The 17,347-nt window shown below is 47.3% G+C and overlaps 1 protein-coding gene and 1 long non-coding RNA gene across 4 annotated transcripts in view; one reads left to right on the top strand and one right to left on the bottom strand.

Annotated features, from left to right (window-relative positions):
* The window catches only part of LOC137518967 (uncharacterized), a 118,458-nt gene extending 107,477 nt beyond the window's left edge, over positions 1–10,981 (bottom strand). The window contains exon 1 of the long non-coding RNA XR_011020939.1: positions 10,896–10,981. This is a non-coding gene — a long non-coding RNA (uncharacterized lncRNA). The remainder of the gene's footprint in view (positions 1–10,895) is intronic.
* Positions 10,982–11,103: 122 nt separating this feature from the next.
* Positions 11,104–17,347, top strand: part of C5H8orf34 (chromosome 5 C8orf34 homolog) — a 245,957-nt gene continuing 239,713 nt past the window's right edge. The window contains exon 1 of one of the 3 annotated variants that reach the window (XM_068237473.1): positions 11,104–12,424. In XM_068237473.1, the coding sequence (XP_068093574.1) occupies positions 12,356–12,424 (69 nt within the window). In that variant the 5' untranslated portion in view covers positions 11,104–12,355. The remainder of the gene's footprint in view (positions 12,425–17,347) is intronic. The other 2 variants (XM_068237471.1, XM_068237474.1) reach the window with 2 other exon arrangements.

A 17,347-nucleotide genomic window follows, 5' to 3' on the forward strand; every position in this document is an offset into this window, starting at 1 on the left:
AGCACGTGCAAACTACTTAGCCCCCTAGTTAGCACGTGCAAACTACTTAGCCCCCTAATTAGCACGTGCAGACTACTTAGCACCCTAGTTAGCACGTGCAGACTACTTAGCACCCTAGTTAGCACGTGCAGACTACTTAGCACCCTAGTTTGCACATGCAAAGCTTTTGTGAATCAAGCCCATGATGTTCCTGCAAATAAATATTACACACTTACCTCGCCATCAGTGCCTCTCAGAAGCTCACCATTTTCTTCTTACAACAATTTCTTCCAGTTCTGACAAGATTTTGTCAGAAATGAAATGTATCAGTTGCTGTCAGTTATAACTGAAAGGACAACTGATGTGCTAGGTAATGTCCATGTTTCCCTAGGGCTCAAGTAGGCGATATTACAGTCTAACAGTGTGCTGACCAGGAAGCTATTATGGGGTAATGGCCATTATAAAAATGGAGGACCTAGAATTCCATTGATCACAGTGGACAAAGAGGACGTAGGAGCAGAAAGATATTGATGTATAGACTACAGGGGAGGTAAGTATGACGTGTATGTTTATTTTGACTTTTCATTTTCAGTTCAGGTTTGCTTTAGGGCTCTGTTTTTAGTGTGATGCTTCTTGTAGAACGCAATTGCTATATAGTTTGGTATAGTTGCACTTCTGTCCTGTTCAGCATCACTAAATGAGACTTTGCAATCATATCAACAATAATATGGGGAATGCACATGAAAAATGCAGGTATGTTGAGTTTGTGTTTTACATTGCCAAGTGGAGCTCCACCCTTTGTAAAATAAGTAATGATGCTGCATTCTAAAGAAAAAGAAGGGACACAGAGAGCCCAATATAGTGTAGTAAGTTGGGTGATGGGTAAATGGAAAAGTATATGATAGATATACTCACAAGTCAGGGTTACCAATTAGGTAACCACTGTGTAGGTAAGTGAGGAGATTAGGCCTATCCTCACTCAGGATTAAAATGTCGCTCTCTGTAGATTAGGAGAAGAAAGGGAATTCAACCCCTCCATCAGGGGTGGATGCTGATATTGTAAGGAGAACAGAGGCGCCAACAGAATAAAATATATCTAAAAACTTTAAAATTCCTCGGGAGGCGGTGGTACTCTCCCCGAAGCAGACATGATACTGTCGGTTTTAGGACAAACAAATTTATTTATATACTCCAACATACAGTGCAACGCATTTCACGGGTATATTCCCGCTTCTTCAGGCAATAACGAACGGGAGTACACACAGTGCATTCTTAAGGTCACGATAAACGCCTCTGTTCTCCTTACAAGATGCTGCATTCTAGGCAGTCCTGCCCCCATTCCTGCAGAATGAATAGGCTCAGAGGGGGCTCTTTCCTGAACATCTGAATGATCCCAAAATTAGAGATTGGATGCAAATCCATTAGGCCAAACTGGAGGTCCACCCCTATAGAATAACTGGGGGAACAGATATCCAATCCTAATAGGTAAGCATTAAAAATGTCAAGAGGAAGGTAAATCAGCATAAGAGGGCATAGTATGAGGGTCTCTGTCATTTAGGAGAAGATTAACCTCCCTGGCGGTAAGCCCGTGCTGAGCACAGGCTATGCCGTCGGGAGGCACCGCTCAGGCCCCGCTGGGCCGATTTGCATAATTTTTTTTTTTTTTTGCTGCACGCAGCTAGCACTTTGCTAGCTGCGTGCAGTGCCTGATCGCCGCCGCTACCCGCCGATCCGCCGCTATACGCGTCGCCGCAGCCGCCCCCCCCGACCCCGTGCGCTGCCTGGCCAATCAGTGCCAGGCAGCGCTGTGGGGTGGATCGGAGTCCCCTTTGACGTCATGACGTCAGTGACGTCATCCCGCCCCGTCGCCATGGCAACGGGGGAAGCCCTCCAGGAGATCCTGTTCTTTGAACGGGATCTCTTGATCTCCGATCGCCGGTGGCGATCGGAGGGGCTGGGGGGATGCCGCTGAGCAGCGGCTATCATGTAGCGAGACCTCGTCTCGCTACATGAAAAAAAAAAAAAAATAAATTTTAAAAACGTATTTGCTGCCCCCTGGCGGATTTTGACAAACCGCCAGGAGGGTTAAACTTAGGCTAAGGTTATAGGCTGGGGTTAGAGGAACAGTGCTAATGCTGGATTGGGAATAATAAGGTTGGCCATCATTTAAATGTTGGAGGTCAACATTAAAGGGAATCTGAAGTAAGAGGGATATGGAGACTGTAATTTTTATTTCCTTTGAAACAATACCAGTTACCTGGCAGGCCTGCTGATGTTACTTGCATCAGTAGTGGCCGAATAACACACCTGAAACCAGCATGTGGAGAATCCAGTCAAACATCTGATCTGCATGCTTGCTCAGGGTCTATCGTTAAAATGATTAGAGACAGAGGATTAGCAGGACAGCCAGGCAATTTGCATTGTTTAAAAGGAAATAAAATGGCAGCCTCCATATCCCCTCACTTCAGGTGACCTGGAAGCATACAGGAAGAGCCATGGTTATGGTTAAAGCAAACCTGAAATGCGTACAATTAAAAATAAACACATGATGTACCTCCAAATGAATATTACATACTTACCTCACAGTCAGTTCCTCTCAGAAGCTCACCATTATCTTCTAACAACGATTCCTTCCAGTTCTTACAAGATTTTGTCAGAACTGAAACATATCAATTGGTGTCAGTTATAACGGAAAGGACAACTGATGTGCAAGGTAATGTCCATATTTCCATATCGCTCAACTGGGTGATATTACAGTTAAACAGTATGCTGATCTGGGAGCTGTTATAAGGTAATGGCCATTTTTAAAATGCAGGTATCACGCTGATACGTGAATAGGGCTAGCCTAACAAGTGCAATTCAGAGTACTAGTGAGAAATAGCGTAGTCAGAGACAGGCCGAGGTCATAACATGAGCAGAAGGCTACAGTACAGAAGGGCTAGGCAAAATCGTAGTCAGAAATCAGGCAGAGTCATACACATAAATCAGATGTCAGTCGTATTGGAAGGATCAAACAGGAGCAAAGTCAGGGGCAGGCCGAGTCGTACAAAGAAATCAGATGGCAGTAGTACAGAGGGGCTAGGCAGATTCGTAGTCAAGAGGCAGGCAAAGGTCGGTACACAATATAGCATACAATATTACAATTACAATACTACAATATATAACACTGACTGACTAGAGTACATACATATCGTGCTCATACGCAATATATGAAATGTAGCTCTCGAGATTCTCACTAGCTAAGGGCCAAGAACCAGTGAACTGATTAGTATCAAGGCCGAGGAGCAAGTGAGAGAGCCGGCCTAAAGTACTGGAGGGACAAGCCTAAGCCCCGCCCCTAAAAACAGCCAGCTTCTCCTGTCTAAAGGTGTCAGCTGACCACCTGTCAGCTGACATCCTTTCAGACACGCCTCCTTAGCTTATAAGGATCGCGCTGCACCACGTGCGTCCGTTCAGAGGGACTGCGCACGCGCGCAGATCGGACCACCGCCGCAGGGGAGCCAAGGACGCCAGGAGAAGACACCAGCACAGAAGCTCCATCATGCGTACGAACGGCGAAGGAGATGCCGCGGGACCCCCCACGGGAAGGTAAGATAGTTACTGCAGGACAGAGAATTCCATCGCTCACAGTGGAGAAACGAGGTGGCAGAGGAGAAAGAGATTGATGAGCAGACTACATGGGAAGTAAGTATGACGTGTGTATGTTTATTTTGACTTTTAATTTTCAGTTCAGGTTTTCTTTAAAGAAAACCTTAACTGAAAATTAAAAGTCAAAATAAGCATACACAAGTCATACTTACCTTCCATGTAGTCTACTCTAGTGTCTTTCTCCTCTCCCGCGTCCTGTTTGTTCACTGTGATCAAGGGAATTTTCCGTCCTCCATTTTGAAAATGGCCATTACCCATAACAGCTTTCTGGTCAGCACACTGTTAAACTGTAACATCGCCCACTTGAGCCATAGGGAAACATCGAGATTACATGGCACATCAGTTGTCCTCTCAGCTATAACTGACAGCAACTGATATTTTACTGACAGCAACTGATATATTTCAGATCTGACAAAATATTGTCAGAACTGGAAGGGATTAACGTCAGAAGAAAATGGTGAGCTTCTGAGAGGAACTGATGGCAAGGTAACTATGTAATGTTCATTTGAAGTTACCTCATGTGTTTATTTTAAATATTTTTACTCAGTACAGGTTCTCTTTAAAGGACTTACAAGGCCAAATATCGAAATTTTGGTCATTACCTGTTTCATATTAGAATCCATAGATGATTTCCTCCGCTCCCTCTGTCCCATCCCATTCCGCCTCAAATGTATTTATTACATGTCCCCCAGGCTGCGACCCGACCCCACAGCACGGGTCATCTCGTATGCCACAATCAAGATGGCCGCCGCCAAGATCCGCGCCTGCGCAGTACGCATGGCTGAGAGTGCGGCTGCGCAGCTCTCCGCCCTCGCCCAGCCGCGTACTCGATGTCAGTGTACTCGATGTGAGCGCGCCCGCTGCCACGCTAGGAGGACGCTGACATCGAGTACGCAGCTGGGCGAGGGCAGAGAGCTGCGCAGCCGCACTCTCCGCCATGCGTACTGCGCAGGCGCGGATCTTGGCGGCGGCCATCTTGATTGTGGTATACGAGACGATCTGTGCTGTGGGGTCGGGTCGCAGCCTGGGGGACATGTAATAAATACATTACAGGCGGAATGGGACAGAGGGAGCGGAGGAAATCATCTATGGATTCTAATATGAAACAGGTAATGACCAAAATTTCGATATTTGGCCTCGTAAGTCCTTTAAGCATCAGGCAGAAAGTGGTTAGGCTAGGTTACACAGGCAACTGATGTGTTTTAACTGATTCAGTTGTTCATCAGTTTCTGTACATTTCTATCCACTTTTCTATGTACTGGGTCCACAACATACACAAAAATGCATGCAGCATTGCGTTATCATAACACACTGGGCTAAAGCATATTGATCTAAACTGGCCAATTTGAAAACACTGGATACACTATTATAAAGGCAACGGCTCAGTTGCGCTATGACGCTCGGTAGCACAATCACTGCGGAGAGAGGAAGTTAGGGTTACACCAGGCATGGGCAAACTTGGCCCTCCAGCTGTTAAGGAACTACAAGTTCCACAATGCATTGCAGGAGTCTTACAGCCACAGTCTTGACTCATAAAGGCTAATGCATTATGGGACTTGTAGTTCCTGAACAGCTGGAGGGCCAAGTTTGCCCATGCCTGGTTACACTTTACGTAGGATTGAGGTTATGGTTAACCACTTAAGTACCAGCGGTCTCTGCCCCCTTAAAGTGAACCTCCGGACTAAAAATCAACTCAGCAGAACTGAAAAGGCTTGGTGTTTCTTTAACAGTTTCACAGCATCAGAACTTTGTTTTTCTTACCAAAGCATCATTTTAGCTGCATTTTTAGCTAAGCTCCACCTATCAAAGAAAAATGTTGTGCAGAGCATGATGGGATTTCCTATGTTGTTATTCACGTTGGCTAGCAACTGGGAGAGGTGCTCAGGACACAGGACAGTTGGAACTGTGTCTCATGCTCCCTGTCACCTCCTTTCAACCAAAAAGATGGCTGCCATCATGAAATCAAACATTTGCCTGTTCTTTTAAAACAGCGTGGGTAAGAGATTATATTACCTATCTATTTTAATTAACATAACTAATGTAATTTAATGACAGTTTGTTTGTTTAGGCTGGAGTTCCTCTTTAAGGACCAGAGACCGCTGGTACAAGAAATGGCGGAATAACGAAAGCGGCGAGAACGTGCAGCGTCAGTGTATTAAAAACTACGCCCTGGCAGCCAGGTAGGCATCAAAACAGGGTGTAAATTTCAATTAGCACAGTCCTAAAGTAATTAAAGGGGCACTATGTGACATGTGCGAGTGATTGACAGCGGTGCTAGCGCATGCACAGTAGAGGTCGGCCTCTGCACTGGCCGGCAGCTGGGAGCGGAGCTATTGCGACGGACCTGCCGGCTGCAAGGGGCTGGAGGAAGCCGCCCTTGGGTAAAGAGACACTGAAGCGAACTATTTTTTGCCAATTTTACCTTATGATTTGCTTCAGTGCTCTCATAACAAGTAATCCGCCGAGTCCCCGCCGCTAAACGAGGGCTGCAGAGCCCCCAAACCCCTCTGCAAATATCCACGACCAACTTGGTTGTGGATTTTGCTGCGCTGAGAGCAGTGGCGTAGCTAGAAACCTCCGGGCCCCGATGTGGAATCTGGATTTGGGCCCCCCCCCTCCCGGCAACAACAGCCCCCCCACCCCCCGCAACACCCGAAGCACACACATATCCAAATCCCTATAGCTGTGCATGGCATGGCTATATCAATTCAGCTTTCCAGCAGCATGGGTGCCACGTTCAATTTGCAAACATACGCAGCACCCAGAGGAAATAGGGCAATTAGTAGCAAGATGCCAGTCTGAAGGAAAATAATAGTTATGTGCGCAGCATTCACCAGATAATAATTGTTATGTGCGCAGCATTCACCAGAAAATCGTTATGTGCGCAGCATTCACCAGAAAATAATCGTTATGTGCGCAGCATTCACCAGAAAATAATTGTTATGTGCGTAGCATTCACCAGAAAACAATTGTTATGTGGGAGCATTTACCAGAAAATAATCGCAATGTGGGAGCATTTACCAGAAAATAATTGCAATGTGGGGAGCAGTCACCAGAAAATAATCGTTATGTGCGCAGCATTCACCAGAAGATAAACGCAATGGGGGGGCATTCACCAGAAAATAAACGCAATGTGGGGGCTTTCACCAGAAAATAAACGCAATGTGGGGGCTTTCACCAGAAAATAAATGCAATGTGGGGAGCAGTCACCAGAAAATGAACGCAATGTGGGAGCATTCACCAGAAAATAAACGCAATGTGGGAGCATTCACCAGAAAATAAACGCAATGTGGGAGCTTTCACCAGAAAATAAACGCAATGTGGGAGCTTTCACCAGAAAATAAAAAGCAATGTGGGGGCATTCACCAGAAAATAAAAAGCAATGTGGGGGCATTCACCAGAAAATGAACGCAATGTGGGGAGCAGTCACCAGAAAATGAACGCAATGTGGGGGCTTTCACCAGAAAATAAACCTGTACAAATAAAAAGAGCTTCCAGCTGTAGCTCTGCCCCTCCTGACGTCAATCGCCGCACGGATCGCCACCTCTCCCCGCCCTTCTCTGTGAAGGAAGAGTGAGCGGGGCGGGGAGAGGCGGCAATGCGCCGCGATTGATGTCAGGAGGGGCAAAGCTGAAGCTGAAAGCTCTGCCCCTTCCAGGAAATACCTGCCGGATTGCCCCCTGGGGATTTGGGGGCTCTGCAGCCCTCGTTTAGTGGCGGGGACACGGCGGATTACTTGTGATAAGAGCACTGAAGCGAATCATAAGGTAAAATAGGCAAAAATAGTTCGCTTCAGTGTCTCTTTAAGTAAATGTCATTTTTTTCAGATGCCTGGACATTCCCTTTAAAGGACAACTTCAGTGAAATAAGTAAGCAGTTAAAATCTGACAGAACCGACAGGTTTTGGACTAGTCCACCTCCTCATAGAGGATTCTCAGGGTTTTCTTTGTTTTCAAAAGCATTTCCTGAGTGGCATTTGCTAAGTCTAACTGCCAAAATAGAGAGCAAGTGAGTAGGGAGGCTGGCTGGTATTATACTGTTTTGGCAGTTAAGGTGGCCACTAATGATACAATTTGCTGAATGACTGATTACGAACGATTCTTCATATGAACAATCGTAAATGATCATTTGGGACCACTAATGGGCAAAAATCTCCTAACCAATCCGATTCAGATTGGTGGGATCGAACCGAAATTCGGATCAATTTCATTAATTTGATCGTATTGGTTAGGAGATTTTTATCCATTAGTGATCCCAAACAATCATTTACGATCATTCATACGAAGACTTGTTCATAATCGATTGTTCTGAAAATTGTATCATTAGTGGCCACCTGGCACCCTGCAAATCCGATTTGTGATTCAGATATTGATTCTGATTTGCAATTCTCATTTTCCCTGAATGCTATCAACAGAAAACCGCAGAAAAAACGCAGCATGCAGTAACAATTAAAAATCGGAACCGGAATCGCATGTAAAAAAACGATTAAAAATCAGAATCGCATGCAGTGTGCAGGGAGCCTTAGACTTAGCAACTGCCGTTCAGGAAATGCTTTTAAAAACAAAGAAAACCCTGAGAATCCCCCACGAGGAGATGGACTAGTCCAAAACCTGTCAGTTTTGTCAGATTAACTGCTTACTTTACTTACCTGTAGTGATCCTTTAAAAACTCATTGTCTGTGAGTGTCCTGATAGGGCTGCCACCTCCATGCCTGGAAACCTGCCACCTTTCTGCAATATACTAAAAATACCTTACTGGATTCCTATTTGCATTTGAGACAACACTGTAATTTTACTGGAAAGAAAGCTAAAGCTAGTTTTTAACTGTTACCACACACCAACCGACTCCCTCCCTCTGTTTGTAAGAGATTAAGGGCCGGTTTCCACTACTAAAGTGATGCGAATGCGGCTACCTAGCCGCATCGCATCACTTCCGCCGCCACCCGTGTCACTTCCGCAAACGGGGCCTAATAAGGCTAAGTTACACTATACGCGTTTTAACTGAAATCTTCTTCCCAATGCGCTGCTATGGAAAAAACGCATACCAACGCGCACTAACGCATACTAACGCACACTAACGCATAGCAACTGAATAAGTGTAGATGGCCCTAACTGTTTGTCTCTAGCACTGCTTCCATAGGAGAGTCTCATAATCAAAATTTGCTGTAGCTGCAGTGCAGTGCTGGTTACAAAGAGTTAATCTGTAAGCAGTAAGGAGAGTAGGTGGGAGGGGTAACTGTATGCTCAGTAGTGATGACAGTTTCCCAGCCCTGGAACACCAACTCTCCTGGCAACTGCAAAGTTTTTGTGAATGGATCCATGGAGGGAAATTCCCTGGAATGGCTGCATCAGATATGATAATCATGTAAGTAGTGGTATAGTCCTCTATTCATGTTTACTGACTATGAAATATCTGGGAGGGTGATCTAGGTCTTACTAGCCATAGTGAAATGTATCTAAGTTCAAATGATTTATTTGATAACAATATTAACCACTGAACAACAAACAATGTATCAAAGTATCAAACACAGAGCAATGGCTGTCCAGCCAATTCTGAAGTGAGGATCAGTCAAACAGATGTAAACATACAGTGAAGATAACTGTATGCACGCTGTAAACTTTGACTAAACAAAAGGTCTGCAAAGCCCAATATCTAATCAGATGGTCAAGGGAAATGTTCCAACCCAAATGGTTGAAGGCCTTTTTGATTGCACATTTGATCAAATCTGGTCCTTGCACTTTAGAAATGACATTTTGATCTTGGGTTGAATCAACTGAATGGATTGCTCTGCCGAACTGAAAAAAAAAATCAATTTGTGTATGGCCAGAATGAGTATATCATCCTGTGTATGGCCAGATTGAGTATATCATCCTGTGTATGGCCAGATTGAGTATATCACCCTGTGTATGGCCAGATTGAGTATATCATCCTGTGTATGGCCAGATTGAGTATATCATCCTGTGTATGGCCAGATTGAGTATATCATCCTGTGTATGGCCAGATTGAGTATATCATCCTGTGTATGGCCAGATTGAGTATATCACCCTGTGTATGGCCAGATTGAGTATATCATCCTGTGTATGGCCAGATTGAGTATATCATCCTGTGTATGGCCAGATTGAGTATATCATTCTGTGTATGGCCAGATTGAGTATATCATCCTGTGTATGGCCAGATTGAGTATATCATCCTGTGTATGGCCAGATTGAGTATATCACCTGTTTATGGCCAGATTGAGTATATCTCCCTGTGTATGGCCAGATTAAGTTTATCATCCTGTGTATGGCCAGATTGAGTATATCATCCTGTGTATGGCCAGATTGAGTATATCATCCTGTGTATGGCCAGATTGAGTCAAGCAACCTGTGTATGGCCAGATTGAGTCAAGCAACCTGTGTAACGCCCAATTGAGTAAATCAACCTGTGTATCACCGGATTGAGTATATCACCCTGTGTACGGCCAGATTAAGTAGATCACCCTGTGTATGGCCAAATTGAGTAAATCACCCTGTTTGTTGGCAGGCTGAGTAAATGTTGTGTTTATGATTATCAACTATGCTTTGCATTCCAGCAACATAAATGCAATGGGCAGAGAGGGTGATCAGGAAGTGATCAGAAATGGGCAGAGAGGGTGATCAGGCAGTCAGGGCCGGTTCTAGGTGAAATGGGGCCCTGGGGCAGAAAAATAATAGGGGGCTCCCTAGATGACCGGAAGTGGCCGCCACGGGACAACGGGGGGACCGGGAGTGACAGCGAGGGCACCCTTCAGCTGCTGGGGCCTTATAAAAGCCCCAGGTGAGTTAACCTCGTTTTTTTTTTTTTTTTTGCAGACTTAAGTATCCCTTTAAAAAAAAGAATTTAGTGGCAGGCCAGGCAGCAGGATCCCTCCCCCCTCCCCCTACATTAATTGAAGCTGGGTGGCAAATGGGAATCCTCCCTCCCTGAGTCCCCCTCCCCCCCCCCCCCCTTACACATACAAATTAAAAAAAAAAGAATTTAGTGGCAGGCCAGGCATCAGGATCTCCCCCACCACATTGATGAAGCTGGGTGGCAAATGGGAATCCCCCTCCCTCCCCGAGTCCCCCCCTTACACATACTAATTAAAAAAAATAATTCAGTGGAAGGCCCAGACAGCGGGATCCCACAACCAACTAAACCCCCATCGCCACCAAAGGCCCCCACGGCTAAAATCTCTCCCCCCCCCCCCTGCGCACATCCGCATGTTATAACATACATAAATATTGCGTTGGATTGCCTGACTGACTTACCATTAAGATATACGAGTCAGTCAGGCTCCGGACAGGCTTACCGCACGCTGATCCCGCCAGTGATGACGATGATGACGTCACGTGACGACGTCCTCTCCTCTTTCCTCGCAGGCATGCACGTCCACGCACTGACGTCCATGCCTGCGTGATGTGCATCCAGGAGGTGGAGCCGGCAGCGCTGAGTGGATGAAGAGAGGACGGCTCAGGATGCCGGGTGGTATCCATGGAGACCCGACGCTGGAACCGGCTGTAGCGATATGTATCTCTTCCTTCCTCCCCGTCCCCGCTCCCCAGCTCTGACTCAAATTTTATAACTTGCGGTCTCCGCACCGCACACGGCCGGCACCCACACACCCAGGAGTCAGCAGCCCAGGACACAGGCAGCAGGCATGCATGCACAGCACAGTGTCCCAGGCTGCGCAGATTTTTTTTATGTTTGCTGCCAGTGGGGGCACAGGGCCACCCAGGCGGCCGGGGCCCTGGGGCAGCTGCCTTCCCTGCCTTAATTGTAGCGCCGGCCCTGCAGGCAGTGATCAGGAATGGACAGAGAGGGTGATTAGGTAGTGATCAGGAATGGGCAGTGATCAGGAATGAGCAGTGATCAGGAATGGGCAGATAGGGTGATCAGGTAGTGGTCAGGAATGGGCAGAGAGGGTGATCAGGCAGTGATCAGGAATGGGCAGTGATCAGGAATGGGCAGAGAGGGTGATCAGGCAGTGATCAGGAATGGGCAGTGATCAGGAATGGGCAGATAGGGTGATCAGGCAGTGGTCAGGAATGGGCAGAGAGGGTGATCAGGCAGTGATCAGGAATGGGCAGTGATCAGGAATGGGCAGAGAGGGTGATCAGGCAGTGATCAGGAATGGGCAGAGAGGGTGATCAGGCAGTGATCAGGAATGGTCAGTGATCAGGAATGGGCAGAGAGGGTGATCAGGCAGTGATCAGGAATGGGCAGTGATCAGGAATGGGCAGAGAGGGTGATCAGGCAGTGATCAGGAATGGGCAGAGAGAGTGATCAGGCAGTGATCAGGAATGGGCAGAGAGGGTGATCAGGCACACAGTGAAGGTATGGTAATCAGTGTGGCTGAGCCCAGAAGCTCTGCTGCTGATGCTGGATGAGGTTGTCCTGTGTGATCGCTGCCTGGGCTCTGCTTGTGAGAGGCAGGCAAGGAATGAGGGAGGGAGGGGGCTGGAGCTGTTGTTCCTGTAACCAAGCAGCACCTAGAAGGAGAGGAGGGGAGGGCTGGCATCGTGCACTTTCCCTGTCCCCGGATCCTCATTACAACTCTTCTTTCACAAAGGAATGTCAGCAGCGCTACTTCTGCTGCCCTGTGATTGATGGGACCAGCGCTGCCCTCCCGTCTCCACGCCGCTCACATCCCACAACTTCCCAGCCCGCAGAGAGGAGGTGACAGCCCGGCACCCCTCCAGGGGGACAGCGTGCCACACGGCTTCTCCGCATGGCGTCGCGACAACAGAACCGGATCCAGGTCTACCTGGAGACCAACAGGATCGGCCCCTTGTTCGAGGTGAGACTGCGGTGCGATGTGATCAGCTGATCTCCGGTGTGCGGAGGGTTAATGGGATGGGGAGATCTGCACTGATCACTATGGCAGATGCCACATGCTGGTCTGCAAAGCTGGGACCCTCAGAGACCCCTGTGCTGCTGGATGGAGATCTACACTACAGTATGCACTAGCAGGGGCTGTCATCAGTCTGCTCCCCAGGGGTCTCTCTCCTTCAGCCGGTTACAGCAATGGCAGTGTATGTAGCAGGTGTGCGGGGATCTGTATCTAGCAGGTGGGGATCTATATGTAGCAGGCGGGGATCTGTATGTAGCAGGTATAGGGAATGTGTGTGTGTGTGATCTATATGTAGCAGGTGGGGATCTGTATGTAGCAGCTATAGGGAATGTGTGTGATCTATATGTAGCAGGTGGGGATCTGTATGTAGGAGGTATAGGGAATGTGTGTGTGATCTATATGTAGCAGGTGGGGATCTATATGTAGCAGGTGGGGTTCTGTATGTAGCAGGTATAGGGAATGTGTGTGATCTATATGTAGCAGGTGGGGTTCTGTATGTAGCAGGTATAGGGAATGTGTGTGATCTATATGTAGCAGGTGGGGTTCTGTATGTAGCAGGTATAGGGAATGTGTGTGTGTGATCTATATGTAGCAGGTAGGGTTCTGTATGTAGCAGGTATAGGGGATGTGTGTGTGATCTATATGTAGCAGGTGGGGATCTGTATGTAGGAGGTATAGGGAATGTGTGTGTGATCTATATGTAGCAGGTGGGGATCTATATGTAGCAGGTGGGGTTCTGTATGTAGCAGGTATAGGGAATGTGTGTGATCTATATGTAGCAGGTGGGGATCTGTATGTAGCAGGTATAGGGAATGTGTGTGTGTGATCTATATGTAGCAGGTGGGGTTCTGTATGTAGCAGGTATAGGGAATGTGTGTGTGTGATCTATATGTAGCAGGTAGGGTTCTGTATGTAGCAGGTATAGGGGATGTGTGTGTGATCTATATGTAGCAGGTGGGGTTCTGTATGTAGCAGGTATAGGGAATGTGTGTGTGTGATCTATATGTTGCAGGTGGGGTTCTGTATGTAGCAGGTATAGGGGATGTGTGTGTGTGTGTGATCTATATGTAGCAGGTGGGGTTCTGTATGTAGCAGGTATAGGGGATATGTGTGTGTATGTGATCTATATGTAGCAGGTGGGGGGATCTGTATGTAGCAGGTGTGAGTGGGGGATCTGTATGTAGTAGATATGGAGGGATCTGTATGTAGCAGGTGGGGGGTCTGTATGTAGCAGGCATGGGGGGATCTGTATGTAGCAGGTCATGTAAAGGTGGAGATCTGTATGTAGCAGATATTAAGGAGTCTGTATGTAGCAGATATTGGGGAGTCTGTATGTAGCAGGTGTAAGGGGGGATCTGTATGTAGCAAGGGGGGGCGGGGTCTGCATGTAGCAGGCTTGTGTGTGTGTGTGTGTGTGCTTGGGGGGGGGGGGGGGTCTGTATGTAGCAGGTGTAGGGGGATGTGTGTGTGTGTGTGTATGATCTGTATGTAGCAGATGTGAGGGGTATCTGTATGTAACAGGTGTGTAGGTGTGTGTGTGTGTGTGTGTGGTGAGAGGGTCTGCATGTAGCAAGTGTGAGTGGGGTGGGGGATTTGGATGCAGCGGGTGTGTGGCGTGGGATCTGTATTTAGCAGGTGTGGATCTGTGAAGCTGAGCAGCCTCTCCTTCTGGCAATAGCTTTTTGCCTTGTATAATATGTATGATCAGGGCTGGTTGGAGTACAGCAGGCTGGAGTGGGAAAGGAGACAGCCGGTGAGGCAGCCTGGTTTGCCTGCATGCAGCTGCTCGCTGGGAGGGAAGGGATTTCGGTTTTATGTCATGTAGAATGCATTGTGTGCAGGAAAATGCTGACTCCAAAGCGTCCTGTTTGTTGCCATAGCGAAGGAAGCATCGCCCAGGTGTACTACGGCTTGTGCGGCACCAGCAGCGCCCCTAGCGGCCGAGTGTGGAAGAGGCTTGCAGCACGCACACTGGTTGTAGGCTTGCAACTGCTTCCCTTGTCTGAAATGAATTACAGTGTATTCCTTTTATGCAAGTATATCCTTCTGCCCCAAAAAACAACATACGCTGACTATGCAGTGTTTTACTAGACAGTCAGTTCAATAAAATCAATACAGACCAGACGAAAATCTTGTGAGAACCTTTTTAATTGATTAAGACCACATAGCCAATCAAACAGTGATTGGGAAAGACTATTCTTCCTTTCATGCATTCAGTGGGAGTGGGAGATCAGTAAGGGCTGTGTTCACATCATAAATTGGCAGCGCTATCACAAGCACTGAGCGATTTATTAAGAGTTTTTTTTCCTCCGCTTTTCCCTGCACTTTGCGCTTTTCTAAGCGTTTTTGCAGAGCGATTCATTTTTTCACTTCCTGACGTTAGTCAGGAAGTGAACTATTTCACCCAGTAGTGAATAAATACAATGTATGTACAGGGGTAGCATGTTTGTACTGTGTTTACACTAACAGCATGCAGCCAGAGTAGGAGAAGTAAGAGGAGAGCGAGTGAGAGAAGTGAAGAGGTCATAATTGGGGGAAAAGCAGCTTGTTGTGCTGTGTGAGGAGTCTGACAGTGAGTGAGGGGGGAGGCAGGAGAGCTGCAGTGTTTCATTTGACTTGCACAGCAGAAGGGAGGAGGTGACACTGCTGTCCTGACTGAGGAGGAATGGAGAGGCTGAGGGCGAGCAGTTTGTCACAGACTTACAGCCAGCCAGTGTGCTGTTGTGTGCAGTTTGCTTGTCACAGACTCTCAGCCAGCCTGTGTGATTGTGGTGAGCTGCAGCATGTCATGTGAGAACATTAAATGAAGCAGAGTAAATTGTTGGGTGCTGTGCGATCATTCCAAATTGTGTGTGTGCGGGTGTGTGTGTGTGCGCACGCACGCGCGGGGGGAGGGGGAGCTGGGCATCCTCACAAGTTTGCCTCAGGCAGCAAACAATCTAGATCCGGCCCTGTGGCTACTGTGAAAATTAGGTCAGGTATAGTAATAGAATATCGTTATTATGACTGATATGCTGGTATCGGCATCATCAAGCGCCCAATAGTAGAATATTGACAATACTGCTGATATTTTGATTTTTTTACTAGTGTCTTCACTTAGGGCCCAAATTTTCGAACGTGCTCTGATAACTTTTTAAACTTATTTCTGCCCAGTGGTAAGCTAATCAATATTGCTTGATTGATTTTTGATAAGGGACATATCAGTTTCTTCTCAGTTCAAGCTTACATTGTTTGGTGTGTGTGCCTAGCCAGTGTAAATAGCAATTGTTCTGTGCTGGATACTGTGTTATCAAGGATGGTTTTAGGTAAAATGGGGCCCTGGGCAAAAATGAATGTTGGACTGTACATTTCCATAGTTGTAATGGCCATAAAGTTGTTGTGACCTCCACAATCTCAGACTTGAAACTCACCTAGAACCTCAGAGCCCTAGGCAATCGCTCCTGTTTACCTATGTACTACAGTGGAAGCTCGTTATAGTAAACTTCTGCTAGTAGTAAACTCAATCCTCAGGTCCCGACCATACGCCTGTATAAATATACAATGTTTGACAACTAATCCTGATATAGTATACTACTTGGGCAGCACGGTGGTGCAGTGGTTAGTGCTCTCGCCTTACAGCTCTAGGTCCCAGCCAGGTCAACATCTGCAAGGAGTTTGTATGTTCTCCCCGTGTCTGTGTGAGAAAGCCTGAGCTAGAGGGTGTCCAGCCCTCCTTTTCAGCAATTCTGATGTCTGTTTTTTTTTTTTTTTAAGTAGTGGAGTGCTGCTCGCTCATCCTTACCCCTCCCTAATCCATAGAACAGAACCTGATGCCTGGCTGGGAGGGCGGCACTATCTCTATACAGTGCTCGTTGATTGTTGTGGGAAATGATCTCTGATAATCGTGTTGGGTGAGAATAATGTAAAATCTGTACTAGGAGGCAGTGGTGTGCCTAGCAGTGCAAGTCTTCACTAAACCTTTGATGATAAAAACAAAAAAGGGAATACTTGCCTCGGGATGGGGAAGCCTCTGGGTCCTAAAGGATCCCCTCCTTGTCCTCTGCAGACCCATTGCCCTGCTGGGCTTCCTGAAGCGCGGCCTCTGTGCACATGTGCAGTACCACCATCAGAGAGCTGAGCGGTACAGAGCTAGTGCACATGTGCAGTACCACCATCAGAGAGCTGAGCGGTACAGAGCTAGTGCACATGTGCAGTACCACCATCAGAGAGCTGAGCGGTACAGAGCTAGTGCACATGTGCAGTACCACCATCAGAGAGCTGAGCGGTACAGAGCTAATGCGCATGTGCAAGACGCCGGCATCTGTCAACATGCAGACTTTCAGGGGTCCCACGGCTGGAGCGGGGGGCTGCTGAGAACAGTGGAAGGCTCTTTAGGATCCAGAGGCTTCCCCCTCCTGAGGGAAGTACCCCCTAGAGGCACTTTTTTTCACTACTGGTTTCCTTTAACAAAGGAAAAAATGCAAATGGTGTCATTCAGCATTAGAGAGGAAACATATAGCAGAGCACCAACATTTTAGGATGTAATGAAAACACTTAAAGGGACACACAACCCAGGAATAAAAAATCAGTTTTACTTTCCTGGGGCTTCTCCGGTCCCCCGCCGCCTAGTTTCGTTTTCGCTGACAGGGAGTCGCTCCCCGCCTTCATCCCTTCCCTCCCCGCCTCTGTAAGCTGATTGGAGGGAAGGGACGCCTTTACCAATGAGGTAAATGACAGCCTGAATATAAACAGCCTGCTAGCGACACGCTAGCACAGCGTTTTTTTTCTGGGGGACAGCACAGGGGGGGTCTGGGGGGGGGCACAGTATAGTAACAGAGGCTGGTCATTGTATGCAGAACCAGCCTCTGTGTCCAAATAGCATTCGTAAAA

Source organism: Hyperolius riggenbachi, chromosome 5 (assembly GCF_040937935.1).
Source record: "Hyperolius riggenbachi isolate aHypRig1 chromosome 5, aHypRig1.pri, whole genome shotgun sequence".
In the NCBI taxonomy this organism is placed as follows: domain Eukaryota; kingdom Metazoa; phylum Chordata; class Amphibia; order Anura; family Hyperoliidae; genus Hyperolius; species Hyperolius riggenbachi.